At 40.1% G+C, this 12,325-nt stretch overlaps 1 protein-coding gene across 1 annotated transcript in view; it reads right to left on the minus strand.

Annotated features, from left to right (window-relative positions):
- ATP8B4 (ATPase, class I, type 8B, member 4) overlaps positions 1 to 12,325 on the minus strand; it is a 257,644-nt gene that overhangs the window by 218,684 nt on the left and 26,635 nt on the right. The window contains exon 3 of the mRNA XM_011928601.1: positions 1,052 to 1,110. Within this exon, the coding sequence (XP_011783991.1) occupies positions 1,052 to 1,108 (57 nt within the window). The 5' untranslated portion in view covers positions 1,109 to 1,110. The remainder of the gene's footprint in view (positions 1 to 1,051; positions 1,111 to 12,325) is intronic.

Consider the following 12,325-nt stretch of genomic DNA (forward strand, 5'->3'; position numbering starts at 1 on the left):
TATATATATATATGTGTGTGTATATATATATATTTAACTTCTGGGACACGTGCAGAATGTGCAGGTTTGTTACATAGGTATACACGTGCCACAGTGGTTTGCTGCACCCATCAGCCCATTATCTACATTAGGAATTTCCCCTAATGCTATCCCTCCCCTAGCTCCCTAGCCCCCGACAGGCTCTGCTATGTGATGTTCCTCTCCCTATGTCCCTGTGTTTTCATTGTTCAACTCCCACTTAAGAGTGAGAACATGCAGTATTTGGTTTTCTGTTCCCGTGTTAGTTTGCTGAGAATGATGGTTTCCAGCTTCATCCATATCCCCGCAAAGGACATGAACTCATTCTTTTTTATGGCTGCATAGTATTCCATGGTGTATATGTGTCACATTTTCTTCAACCAGTCTATGCCCAAATGATGGGCATTTGGGTTGATTCCAAGTCTTTGCTATTGTGAACAGTACTGCAATAAACATACATGTGCATGTGTCTTTATAGTAGAATGATTTAGAATCCTTTGGGTATATACCCAGTAATGGGATTGCTGGGTCAAATAGTATTTCTGGTTCTAGATCCTTGAGGAATTGCCACACTGTCTTCCAGAATGGTAGGAGTGGAACTTTATCTTACATATATTTTTCCACATTCAGCCTGAGTTGCTTAGAGAAAATCCCTCAAATGCCATTGATCAACCACCAGCTAATGTCACTACATCCATCCCCAAGTGCTACCAAAAAGGTCCATTTTCATATTATTCCTATGTATTCTACTAACCAGATGGGTACCAAATTGAGCTAAACATCAATTGTTGAGAAAGAAGAGATTTTATCATCTTCCCATGACAATAAGCATGCCAACTACTCTTAGTGGGAGATAAATTAGTTTGTAAACATTACTAAGATCTGTATTTATGGAAACATATGGCACCTTGCTGTTAAAATGGGCCAATGAATAAAGTTTTTGGTGAAGTCATACAGTTCTAGAAGACATGCATCCCACTGTCTTTAGATAAGACCTATTCCAGTATGTATGTGTTATGTGTGTTTTACTCACCGCATACTGGAACTTTTCATTATATTCACGGTCATTGGCTTTCACTATCCGTTCCATTTCTAAAGAGAGAGAAATCAGGTATGAAATTAAATTGTAGGCCCACAGAAACAAATAACTCATTAAAACAACATCACTTAGGTTGCTTTGTTTTTAAGGTTGCAAGAATTCTTTTCTTTCAAATTTGAAGGGCATTGGCTTTTTCCAGTGTACATGTTGGAACATGTGTTGGAAAGTCCCAAAATGGAAAGCTACAATGTTTCTCATTGTCCTCCTGATGCCAACCATAAAGCAAAACATTATGTGTCTCCAATTTCTATGTCCCTCCAGCACTGCAAAGACCCTTTCTCTTAACTTCAAGTGGTTCCTAAGAGAAGGAGCTGACAAAGTCAAATGTATCCTGGCAAGGAATGTTTTGTGGGGTTTTTTGCTACCAAGTCACAAAATATAACATAGCCAAATAAAACCATACAGTAGTGGCCAGTGAGGTCACTGACTTTATGGTCATAGAACCAAAGGTGATATTTGTAAGCAGCCCAGGCATACTAAGAAGAATGACACATAATCAGGAAACTGAGACCTGCCCTTAGCTGGAAGTGACCGAAGAATAAAATCTCTTCTGAAAGCAAATGCAAACATCAGTACAAATAACAATATAAAAAGAACAATAAATCCAAAGATTATGACAGTGCAGAATAAAAATTTGCAGAGGGCAAGAAAAGACAGTGCCCCAGAAACATCAGCAGAACAAGTTTTGTAGTAAGGGTAGCAAATTCTTGCTCCATGTTTACTGAAGAGTTACTTCCAAAGTTGACCAAAGATTTGGGATTGAATGATGAAAGCTATGAGAAAAGAGTCAGCAAGGTAACCACCAGATGTCAATGCTGGACTCTCATGGTGAGTGACTTGACCCTCTCACCATTAAATTCCCTTAATCCCATAATTCTCCAAATGGGTAGGAGACAGGTGGTAAAAGGTGGAGGGATTGCAGTAAGAGTCTGAGTTTAGAGAAGGCACTTACAACCAGAGAGATAAAGGAGACTGCATGGTGGAAAGTAACTTGGAGACACATGTTGGGGATGGAGCAGAGAAGAGCAAAAGGAAAGTGAAAATAAGAGCTGGAAGCAGAAGGGAGATGAGGAAAACGAGGGAGATGAAGAGGGAGAGAAGGAAGGAAGGAATATATTTTAGCACCCACCATGAATTGTAAGAACAAATTTTTTCCAAAAGTCCAGGTGGAATCTCTCTGTATCCCTGGTAGTTCAACTCCCAAGACTGAAGGTCACCTCTAAGGACTGCCCCTGACAAATGACACCCTGTCTTTGGTTATGACTGGGTTTCTACCATTTGTAGGGTGTTTTGTCTGTCCAGTAACCACCTGCATGGTTTCCTTCTTGCCTATCTAGTAAAGCCAGTTCCCTGTGATAGTTCCTGTTTTCTAGTACGGCTCAACTAATTGCTGATAAGAACAATATTGGACTGACATCAATAGTTGATGATACCTGAATGGGCTTGCTCCTAACCTGTAACTTTGAAATCCAGAACCCACCAGGAAGCAACCTCTCAACCACCCACCCACCTGAAGAAAACACTTCAAACCCTGGCTAAAAAGCACCATCCTCTCTTTCTTGCTGATGCCCCAACAAAGAATTAAAACATCAAATCCCAAAGTGGTACTTTGAAGGGTGAGGGAACCTAAATGCTTAAAAAGCTAGATAATTTATTTATATAACACCACCATAACCCAGAAGTAGTAAAACTGCTGTCAGGAAAGCAAAAAATGTTACTGGGATGGTAGGAGTGAGAGCTCCTTCTGCACGGCAAAAGGTTAACCTGGACCACTGGTATGCTGCATGTAATTTATAGATTATAGCTGCAAACAAAAATCAGATATACTAATTACATATTAATTGGGTTTAGTTTAGTTCATATACATTCAGATGATGATCCTGCTAAAATTTCACATTTGTATGAAGCACATCCAACAGTAGAATTCTATAGTTCTCTACCTAATTTTACCCACTCCAAACACCAGAATCTTGACTCTGTGAGCCACACAGAAATTATCCTGGGCTGGGTGTGGTGGTTCACGCCTGTAATCCTAGCACTTTGGGAGGCTGAGGCAGGTGGATCATGAGGTCAAGGGATCAAGACCACCCTGGCCAACATGGTGAAACCCCATCTCTACTAAAAATACAAAAATTAGTTGGGTATGGTGGCACGTGCCTGTAGTCCCAGCTACTCGGGAGGCTGAGGCAGCAGAATCACTTGAACCTGGGAGGCAGAGGTTGTAGTGAGCTGAGATTGCGCCACTGCACTCCAGCTTGGTGACAGAGCAAGAGCAAGACTCCATCTCAAAAGAAAAAAGAAAAAAATGAAACCATCCTGTCCAGCATCTCCATGTAACCACACTCCACAGGGATAGGGACTAGCCCATTCCCAAAGCAGCCAAGTAGTTTCTATGGTAGGTCAGTTTGGATCTTCTTTCAGGTATCCAAATTGCTCTTGTCCCACAAAACCCGACTGCAGCCAAGAAGCCCGCTTTTCCTTCTAAATCCTTCTTAGTAAGTCTGAATTGTCGCCTCTGTTACTCCTATTAATTATCATCTTTCTGAACTAAGTCTTCCTGGATTAATTCTGGCAGAAAATTTAGCATCCCTTCATTAAGTTCTGCAAAATCCTGGCTTTGGTTCTAAATCCCTACAGTTTTCTGTCTTTAACCTGACTATGCTACACCTGAATTATCTTTGTAGGAATTAACTTTCTTCTCTGTGCTACCACAGTGTACGAGGGATATAAAGACCTTTTGGCAGTAAGTCACATCCTGGAAAAAGAGGAAGCTGACAACAAATTCCCCATAACTATTCCCAGTGAGAATGGCTCAGAGGTTCAATGGCCTAATGCCTGATACTTCATAGGCATCATGGGATCCTTCCATATGTAAGAGGAATGAAAGGAAACTAGTCACTAAGGGGTTAAAGATCTACCAGTGTGAGCTCACACCTGCACAATTATCACTGAATGTGTCCACCTCCAAAAAGGAGTAAGGCAATATATAAGGATGTATAAAACATAGTAAACCAGCATTTTTAAAGCGGACTAAAAGAGATAAAAGAGCTTCTGGTTTAAGATGGCAAGTTGAGTATGTCTTTTTCCTCCCTTCTTTCTCAGGTCCCACTGAAATTACAGAAAACATTTTTTTAAATTAAAAACACAGCAGTGCTGGAAAACAAGAGTAGTGGCTAGCAGAGGTTCATAAATTTTGAAGAAAGCCTAGAGAATAAAATAGAAAGCAGATGAGATCATTTTGACTGGGAGAAAAAAGACAGAAGTAACTCTAGCCAAAAGAATTAGAAGAGCGATCTTCCCAAAGAGCCCAGAGCAGCTCTAAATTCAGAGTTGGTAAATACGAAGATTGAGAGTATGTTATGGACAGGGTGACAGGCCCAGGTTATGCCTATTATCTTGTCAAAATAATTGATAGGTTCCCCTTTCATTCTCAAAAGTGTCTCCATTTGATGATAAATAATACTACCACCTCAGAGTAATCAAAAAAGTAACTGAACCAATTGAGATCTCCCACACCCTTCTTTACCCACAAAGAGAGGAGGCAACACATGGAGGGGGAAACCAAGGGTGGGTATTCAGGCTGAGAAGGAAGAGCTCTGCCCCTCTACAGCAGGTATAGCCAACTTGGCCCCTAGTAAAGCTTGCCTGACTGAGGCCATTGTGGGATTTGCCAGACTGCCTGACTAACCCACAGAAAAGCCTCTGTCAGCAGGCTGCTCACTCCTGTTCAAAGGAGAGACCTGGCAGAGAAAAAGACCCTTGCAATGGCACTAATCTATCTAGTCCTTTATTTATAAATACAAATCAGTGGCAGCTGAGAAAAGCCAAGAGCACAAAAAAGAGGGATTCGACAAGAAGAAATGCTGAATACAGGTAGAAAAGGGGGATTGGTTTTTCTTTTTAATTCTAATTAGTGCCTTAAATATATATACATAGATATATAGGTTTTTTTAGAGATACTTTTTCTTTTTTGAGATTGTGCCACTGCATACCACTCTGTCACCTAGGCTGGTATGCAGTGGCACAACTGTAGTTCACTGCAGTCTCGAATCCCTGGGTTCAAAAAGTCCTCTCACCACAACCTCCTGAATAGCTAGGACTGCAAGCATAAGCCACCGTACCCAGCACCTCCAAGATATTTAAGAAGACATGGCATCCATGAAACAAGAACAAGCTAATATAAACAAAGAAAACAGAGAACAAGAAAAAGTCCCTAGAATTAAAAATATTTACTGGACACACTAAAGAGTAGAATGGACAACATGGAAGATCAGATTGCATAAATCTCGCAAAATATATATCAAAATGACAAACAGAAGGAAAATGTGGGGAAAAAAACTTAGGATAAGGGAACATAGACAATGGATAGGTGAAAACAATCAAGTAAACAGAAGAAAACTGCCCTGCTCCAGAGTAAGAAGTAACTCTTCAAAGTGAAAGGGCCACCAAGTACCAATCAGGATGAATGAAAATGAACTTACAAACCTTCATAAAATTTTGAGCTCCAAGGACAAGGAGATAATCCCAAAAGCTTCCAAAAGAAAAAAAAATGGTTAGCCTGAAACACAAGAATCAGACCAATATGACATTTCTCATCAGCAATGAGGATGCTAGAAGACACTGGAGTGATTCTTTTCAGTTGGAAGGGTGGAAGCAGATACAGAAGGAAGAACGATAACCAACCAGAGTCAAGAATGATAATAAAAATGGCTAATCCAATGACCCACACACCTGATCCAGGTGTGCCACAAATGCTACAGAATAAAGGAATGCCTGTCTATTGCCCTTTATTTTACAAAGTCTGTGAGATAATAAAGTCAAATATCAGTAAAAGTGCAATTATTAGTAGTTCTGGTAGGTAATAATAAATCAGTTTCTCAGGAAAAGTACAACTATTAGTAATTCTTGCCTCAGGCATTAATTTACCTAAGAAATCCTCATAAGGAAGTCATTGTTTGATATAAAGAACATAAAATAAGGTTTTTGGAGCTATGTTTTGTAACATCCCTAAGGATATCATCCCAAGACACAACTGAGAGAGGCCTACAATGGGGTCTCTGTACTCATTCTCTGTTGATCTGATTAAATCCAAGAATATATTTTGGGATATTTGAAAGAATGCATAAGCTATGTGTCCGTTGAGTAATCATTCTTATTTCTATCAACTTCACTGTACTAAATACTACGTGACCATGAGCTTGATATTGAACTTCCTGGAACATACCTGGAATGCTGCTACACTGTATTGCTGGCTGAGTACAAGACCCAAAAGAAGATCAAGTTGGTAATAGCATTTGCATCATTTTTTGACACCTGAGGAGTCTAACAAAAACATGTGCTTGGATAGGAAGGAAGCCATCCTTTGTCATTCTAGTGATCCAAGATAACAGCCATCAGCAGAGGCAGAAATCTCTTAGACATTTGTTTTTAATCTGCCCCAGAGTATAGAAAAATAGATAAGTAAGCCTTCAAACTGCTACTCCATATAGGATGATGAAAATAACCTTAAATCTCCCAAAATCATAAAATCCAATATAATTTGATGCCTTCCTCAACCAAATAGGATAGCAATGAAGCACTCATTGGATGCTTATCTTTAAGCCATGTACTTCCAGTTATATTCTCCAAGATAATTAAATGAGGATACCTCATTTATTTTAGGAAGTAATCATTTATAAACCAGTTAAATATTAGGGAACCTTTACCAAAAGGAATAACCTAGTTTCAGAATAATTAATCTATAGCTCCCGACTTCCCTGAAAAAAAAGAATTATCTCATAGGGCTGATGGTTTGTTAAAGTCACTCCTGGTTTATGACTAAAAACAAAACTACATCCACTTATGCTTGTCTTTCCATTTGGAAAGGGGAGATACAGACAGAACATCCAAAATTATAATCAGATCACTAAGAAATGAGTTTAAAAGATGAGAGGACATAACACTATCCTGCCAGAATTTTTTTTTTAATAAGTAGAGACAAGGTCTCACTATGTTGCTCAGGCTGGTCTCAAACTCCTGGCCTCAAACAATCCTCCCACCTTGGCCTCCCAAAGTGCTGGAATTACAGGCATGAACCACCATGTCTGGCCCTCTGCTAGAAATTTTTAAGTTCAATTAAGGTGTTATTCCTCTGTTAGGAAGATTTTTAGGACCCATAAAAATGAGAGTTTGATGAAAGAGTCCTCATAGGCCAGGCAGGGCGGCTAACACCTGTAATCCCAGCACTTTGGGAGGCCGAGGTGGGCAGATTACCAGATGAGGAGATTGAGACCATCCTGGCTAACACGGTGAAACCCTGTCTCTACGAAAAATATAAAAAATTAGCCAGGCGTGGTGGCAGGCGCCTGTAGTCCCAGCTACTCGGGAGGCTGAGGCAGGAGAATGGTGTGAACCCGGGAGGCGGAGCTTGCAGTGAGTCAAGATCGCGCCACTGCACTCTGGCCCAGGCGACACAGCGAGACTCTGTCTCAAGAAAAAAAAAAAGAAAGAAAGAGTCCTCATGAAAGAAAAAGACGTTTGGGCCTTGAGGCAACAAGAGCCAATGATCCTTCTGCAACTACCTATACAACTACCTATAAAAAACAAGCATGTTTTAACTCATACCTCTTCTTACTTACCTTTCCTCAGTAAAATAATGCCTCTATGTGTTATAATCATTCAATGAGGAAATACATGGAAAATACATTGTAAACAGAAAAATACCAGAAAAATCCTTTTTTAAAAAAACTGAAAAGTAGTAAATGGGCAAAAAAGGAAATCACTCAAGCTTGAATAGTCAGTCTTAAAGTTGCTAATATGATTATTTCCCAAGAAGATCTTGAAGGAATTTTTCAAATATTTTCAATGGAAATTGGCAAATGCCCATTGATTCTACTCCAGGTCCTCAAAGGCAACACCCAACTCCTAATCTGAGCACTTCTCCATCATAATATAATAAATTATATGTTATCCAACTTTCACTTCCAGTAGACAACAGAAAACAAGCCATTTACAACCTTTTCCTAAAAATCAGTTTGTGAACAATTTGTAACACCTTAGTATTTAAGATTAGGTAGTGAAGGCATGAGCTCTGCTAATAAAAGCAAGAGTAAAGGGAAGAGTTAGCAAGTTTCCATTAGATCCATGAGCGATCACAGCAAGTATGTATCCCTAATTAACAAATACAACAGTCTTTCTTTAATTAACTCCAGAGCATTTTGTCCTTCACCAAATGTGGTTTAAAAAACAGCCTCAGGCACTTGGCTGTAGACCCTCAAAATCATGAAATGATGAAGCACCACAGAGCATTCAGGGTCCCTATATAAAACTCAGTGATATAGACTAGTATTTCCTGAGCAAGATTGGTACCGATCCAAAAGCTGAAGAATGTCTCCAAACATGAAGTGTCATTTGGGGTTTAGGGTGATTGTGGGTTTTTTGGGGTTGGGTCAGAAATCTCTGAAAAATTTCCTCAAGCTAAATCAATAACTTAAGCTTCTTCCTTTCTTAATTTTCTTTCATTCTTCATAATCTGGTCCATGTAGTTGGAAGCCAAAGCAATTCATTAAAGACATGAGGAAAGAACAATGAGTGGGGAGAGCTTTAAAGAAAAGAGTCCCTCAGCCTCCAAGATTTCCTGAGTTGACTCCAAGAACACATTCTGATACAATTGAAAAATATGTGTCCCAAGTTGGGGTTTCCTATTGAAACCCAGTGGTGACCTGCAGCTTCTGGGACATATTGACATTTAAGCAGAAAACCAAAGAGAATAGAAGGGGAAAAAAAAAAAAAACTCTTCCCATAATTTTTTTATGCTTGTCCTCACAAGAGAGCTTGGAAACCAAGTTAGGGGATTCAAACAAATACTAAAGGGCTTTGGGTTTGTTTTTCTCTTGGCTAAGCCAACTTGCTCATCAGGTCCAGATAGCTGGAAAATTTGATTTAAGAGCTTTATTCCTCCCAGGGCTCACAAAGAAATGTAAAATTTTTAACAATTCATTATTCATTCCTCTTCTAGGATACATAAGCTGGATTATACAACTTACACATAAAATTAATACAATCTCCATATAAACCCTCAGCATGTAGCTTTATATAAGTACAGATTCACGACTAGAGATTTAAGACTTACTATAATGATAATAGTAATAGCTAACATTAATTGAGTACCTATTACAAGCTAGATACTACATGAAGTGTTTCACACACATTAGTTTATTAATCCTCAGAACAATCCCATTAGATACATGCTGTTACCAGCCCTACTTTACAGGGGAAGAAACAGAGTCTTTGCAAGATTATGCAGTAGAGTCAGAATGCAAACACAGAACTGTGTCCCTTATAAAAGAAGCTCGGAGGAGATTCTGGATATAAGGAGATGGTGGTGGTACTGTGCATAGGTGACTGGGAAACTGCAATTTGGTTTGTGCCTTGGTCCAAAGGTCAAAGATAGGGGTAAGAGCCTCTCTCATCAAATGCAATACTCCAGATGTACATCAAATCATACACCCCATCCCAAACAACCTTGTGGCCCAGACACTTCCTACGCTTCATCATGCCCAGGGTTGATCTCTGCTGCACTGGGAAGGCCTTCCTGTAGGGCGTGTTTCCTCTCACCTTGAAGAAGACTTTGGGCAGTTTGCTGAGAATACTCCTGTTCAAAACTGACTGCTTTCTTTGAAACTTTTTTTATATGTGCCTGTTCTAATCTGTTACTTTCTATCTACATTCTTATACAATTTTACATTCTTTTACAATTATCTATAGCAAAAAAATGCATTTTTATGGACTGGACTAATAACAGAATGCTTTCTCTAAAGATGGGAAATAGTCATTTCCTTCTTTCTGTATCATCTCTACTCAAAGAGAAAAAAAAAAAAAATCAGCACCTGTCCCAAAGATTATAAGAGCCTAGAAGCTAGAAGGCTTTGTAAAACACAGGCTGTTTTCCTTTGTGAAACACAGGCTGGCCACCTAAGGGTTGGCCAAGAAAGCCTCCTGTCATAAAATGAGAAGAAATAACTCCAGGCATAAAAGAAAGACAGGCAAGAAGGAGCTCTAAAGAGAACACTTCTCTGCTTGATACACCTAAGGGGTGGCACAGGAAGCTTTCAATTCGTGTTTGTCATTTTAAGATGCATGAGGCTATAAACTGAGTTTCTTTAATACATATTGGTTTCTGTATCTCAGCTCCCTGAATCCATATGGCAAATAAAATTTACTAGAGCCATGGGAAAGTGAGTTATCCCAAAAATATTTATTGAGCTCCTTTGAGCAAGGCTAATAGAGCTGCTCATCTAGCTAGAATAGCTAGTCAGCAAAGACAAAACAAAGATAAACAAGACAGTGATTGTCTTCAAAGTGTTTTCATGCCCACAGATATGTGCACAGCAAGGACACAGAAGAGAGGCCAGAGAGCCACAGCAACTGGAGAAAAGGAACATCACATCCAGACGGGTGGCCAAAAAGCATCCCTGCCTGTCCCAAGCAGCTCTGAAAGGAGCTTACGTAGCCATATACAAACCATGCAATGTGCAGGGTTATTTTGCCAGGCACCTGATCCAAACTGCACCACAGTGATGTCATGAAAAGCAGTTTGGTGGAGGCGGTCTGCCACCTGAGATGGGGTAAAAAATATGGACACTAAAAGAGGACATCACCAGTCTCATCTCAGCTGTTCCTTCTAATATCACTCCAAGTGTGCAAAGACCAACAAAAAAAAAGGAGCCTCACTTTATTTATCTATTCATGACACATTCAGGTAATAAGGCTTTAAAATGAGATACAAGGGGGCCAGGATTTGAGGCAGAAAAGAAAGGTGGTAAATGCTCAGAATCAGCCATTTCTCAGGCCTCCTCTGCACCATCCCCTCTGCCCAGGATACTGCAATAGCCTCCCCTCTGGTCTTCTGCCCCTTCCCCCTACCATCTATTCTCAACGAGCAGCCAGAATGCTCCTGTCAGAATTTTACCAGTTTTCCATTGATGCTCTAACAAATTGCCATGAATTTAGTGGTATAAGACAATATAAACATTATCTTACAGTTCTGAAAGTCAGCAGTCTGGAAAAGGTCTTACAGGGCTAAAATTAAGGTGTCAGCAGGGCTGAGTTTCTTCTAGAGGCCCTAGGGAAGAATCTGTTTCTTGACTTTCCAGCTTCCAAAAGCTGCCCACATCCCTTGGCTCGTGGCCCACAGCAGTCCGACCTCTGCTTTCATTGTCACATCTCCTTCTCTGACCTTGACCCTCCTGCCTCCCTCTGATAAGGATCCCTGCAGTTACACTGGGCCTACCTCCATTATTCAGGATATTCTTACCACCCTCAAGATCCCTTCACTTAAGCACATCCACAAAGTTTCTTTTGCCATATATGGTAATGTATTCACAGGTTCTGGGACGTCACTGGAGCAAGGGGTATTATTTTGCCTACCACAAGTCTTATCTCTCTCTCCTACTCAAGGCCATCCACTAGCTCTTCATCTAAAGACACAGAAGCCAGTTGTGACCAAGGCCTTCACAGTCCTGCCTAATCTTTACACATCTACCCCACTACCTCCCTGGCCTCACATCACCACCAGAGGGCGACTTACCATGCAGCTAAACAAGCCTCAGCCCACCTCACTTGCACATTTCATCCCGAGGAGTAGCACTAGAAATGTGTTTGCATAGTCCTTTTTTCTCAGTTTATAAAAGTCAAATATTTTAGCCACAGGGGGCTACAACCATCATCTCCTCCACTTTAACGTTCCTTCCATTGCACTTTGCCTCATATCAGATGGCGCTGCTGGGATCCAGATAAGGGGCAATCAGGTTGCAACTACATGAGTTTGTGTTTCCTGGAGTCTATCTACGTGATTCACAGGTACTTCTACATAGAGTTAAGTTATTGGTGGTCAGGAATGCAGATCCACGCAGTGCCATAACATAAGAATGCAGGGCCCGAGGTCACATGGCAACATGATCACATCCTACAGCAACTGGCACTAGAAGTGTGTGAACTGTGGAAGAGACTGCAGGTTTGAAATATAGAGCTAGAAGTTAGCCTGTGCAGAATTCTCCCAGTCATCAGCTGTGTAAAATCGTATGTGTAAGATTTAATGTTCATCAACTCCTAGTTAAAACAGAATTTACCTCCTATCAGGAATATGAGGAGTATCAAGTGTATGGATATGGATATGTATGTATCTATATGTAAAACATTTTTATTACATATTTCATTTATATATTATAT

The sequence above is a fragment of the Colobus angolensis genome, unplaced genomic scaffold (genome assembly GCF_000951035.1).
Source record: "Colobus angolensis palliatus isolate OR3802 unplaced genomic scaffold, Cang.pa_1.0 Scaffold78, whole genome shotgun sequence".
Taxonomy (NCBI): Eukaryota; Metazoa; Chordata; class Mammalia; order Primates; family Cercopithecidae; genus Colobus; species Colobus angolensis.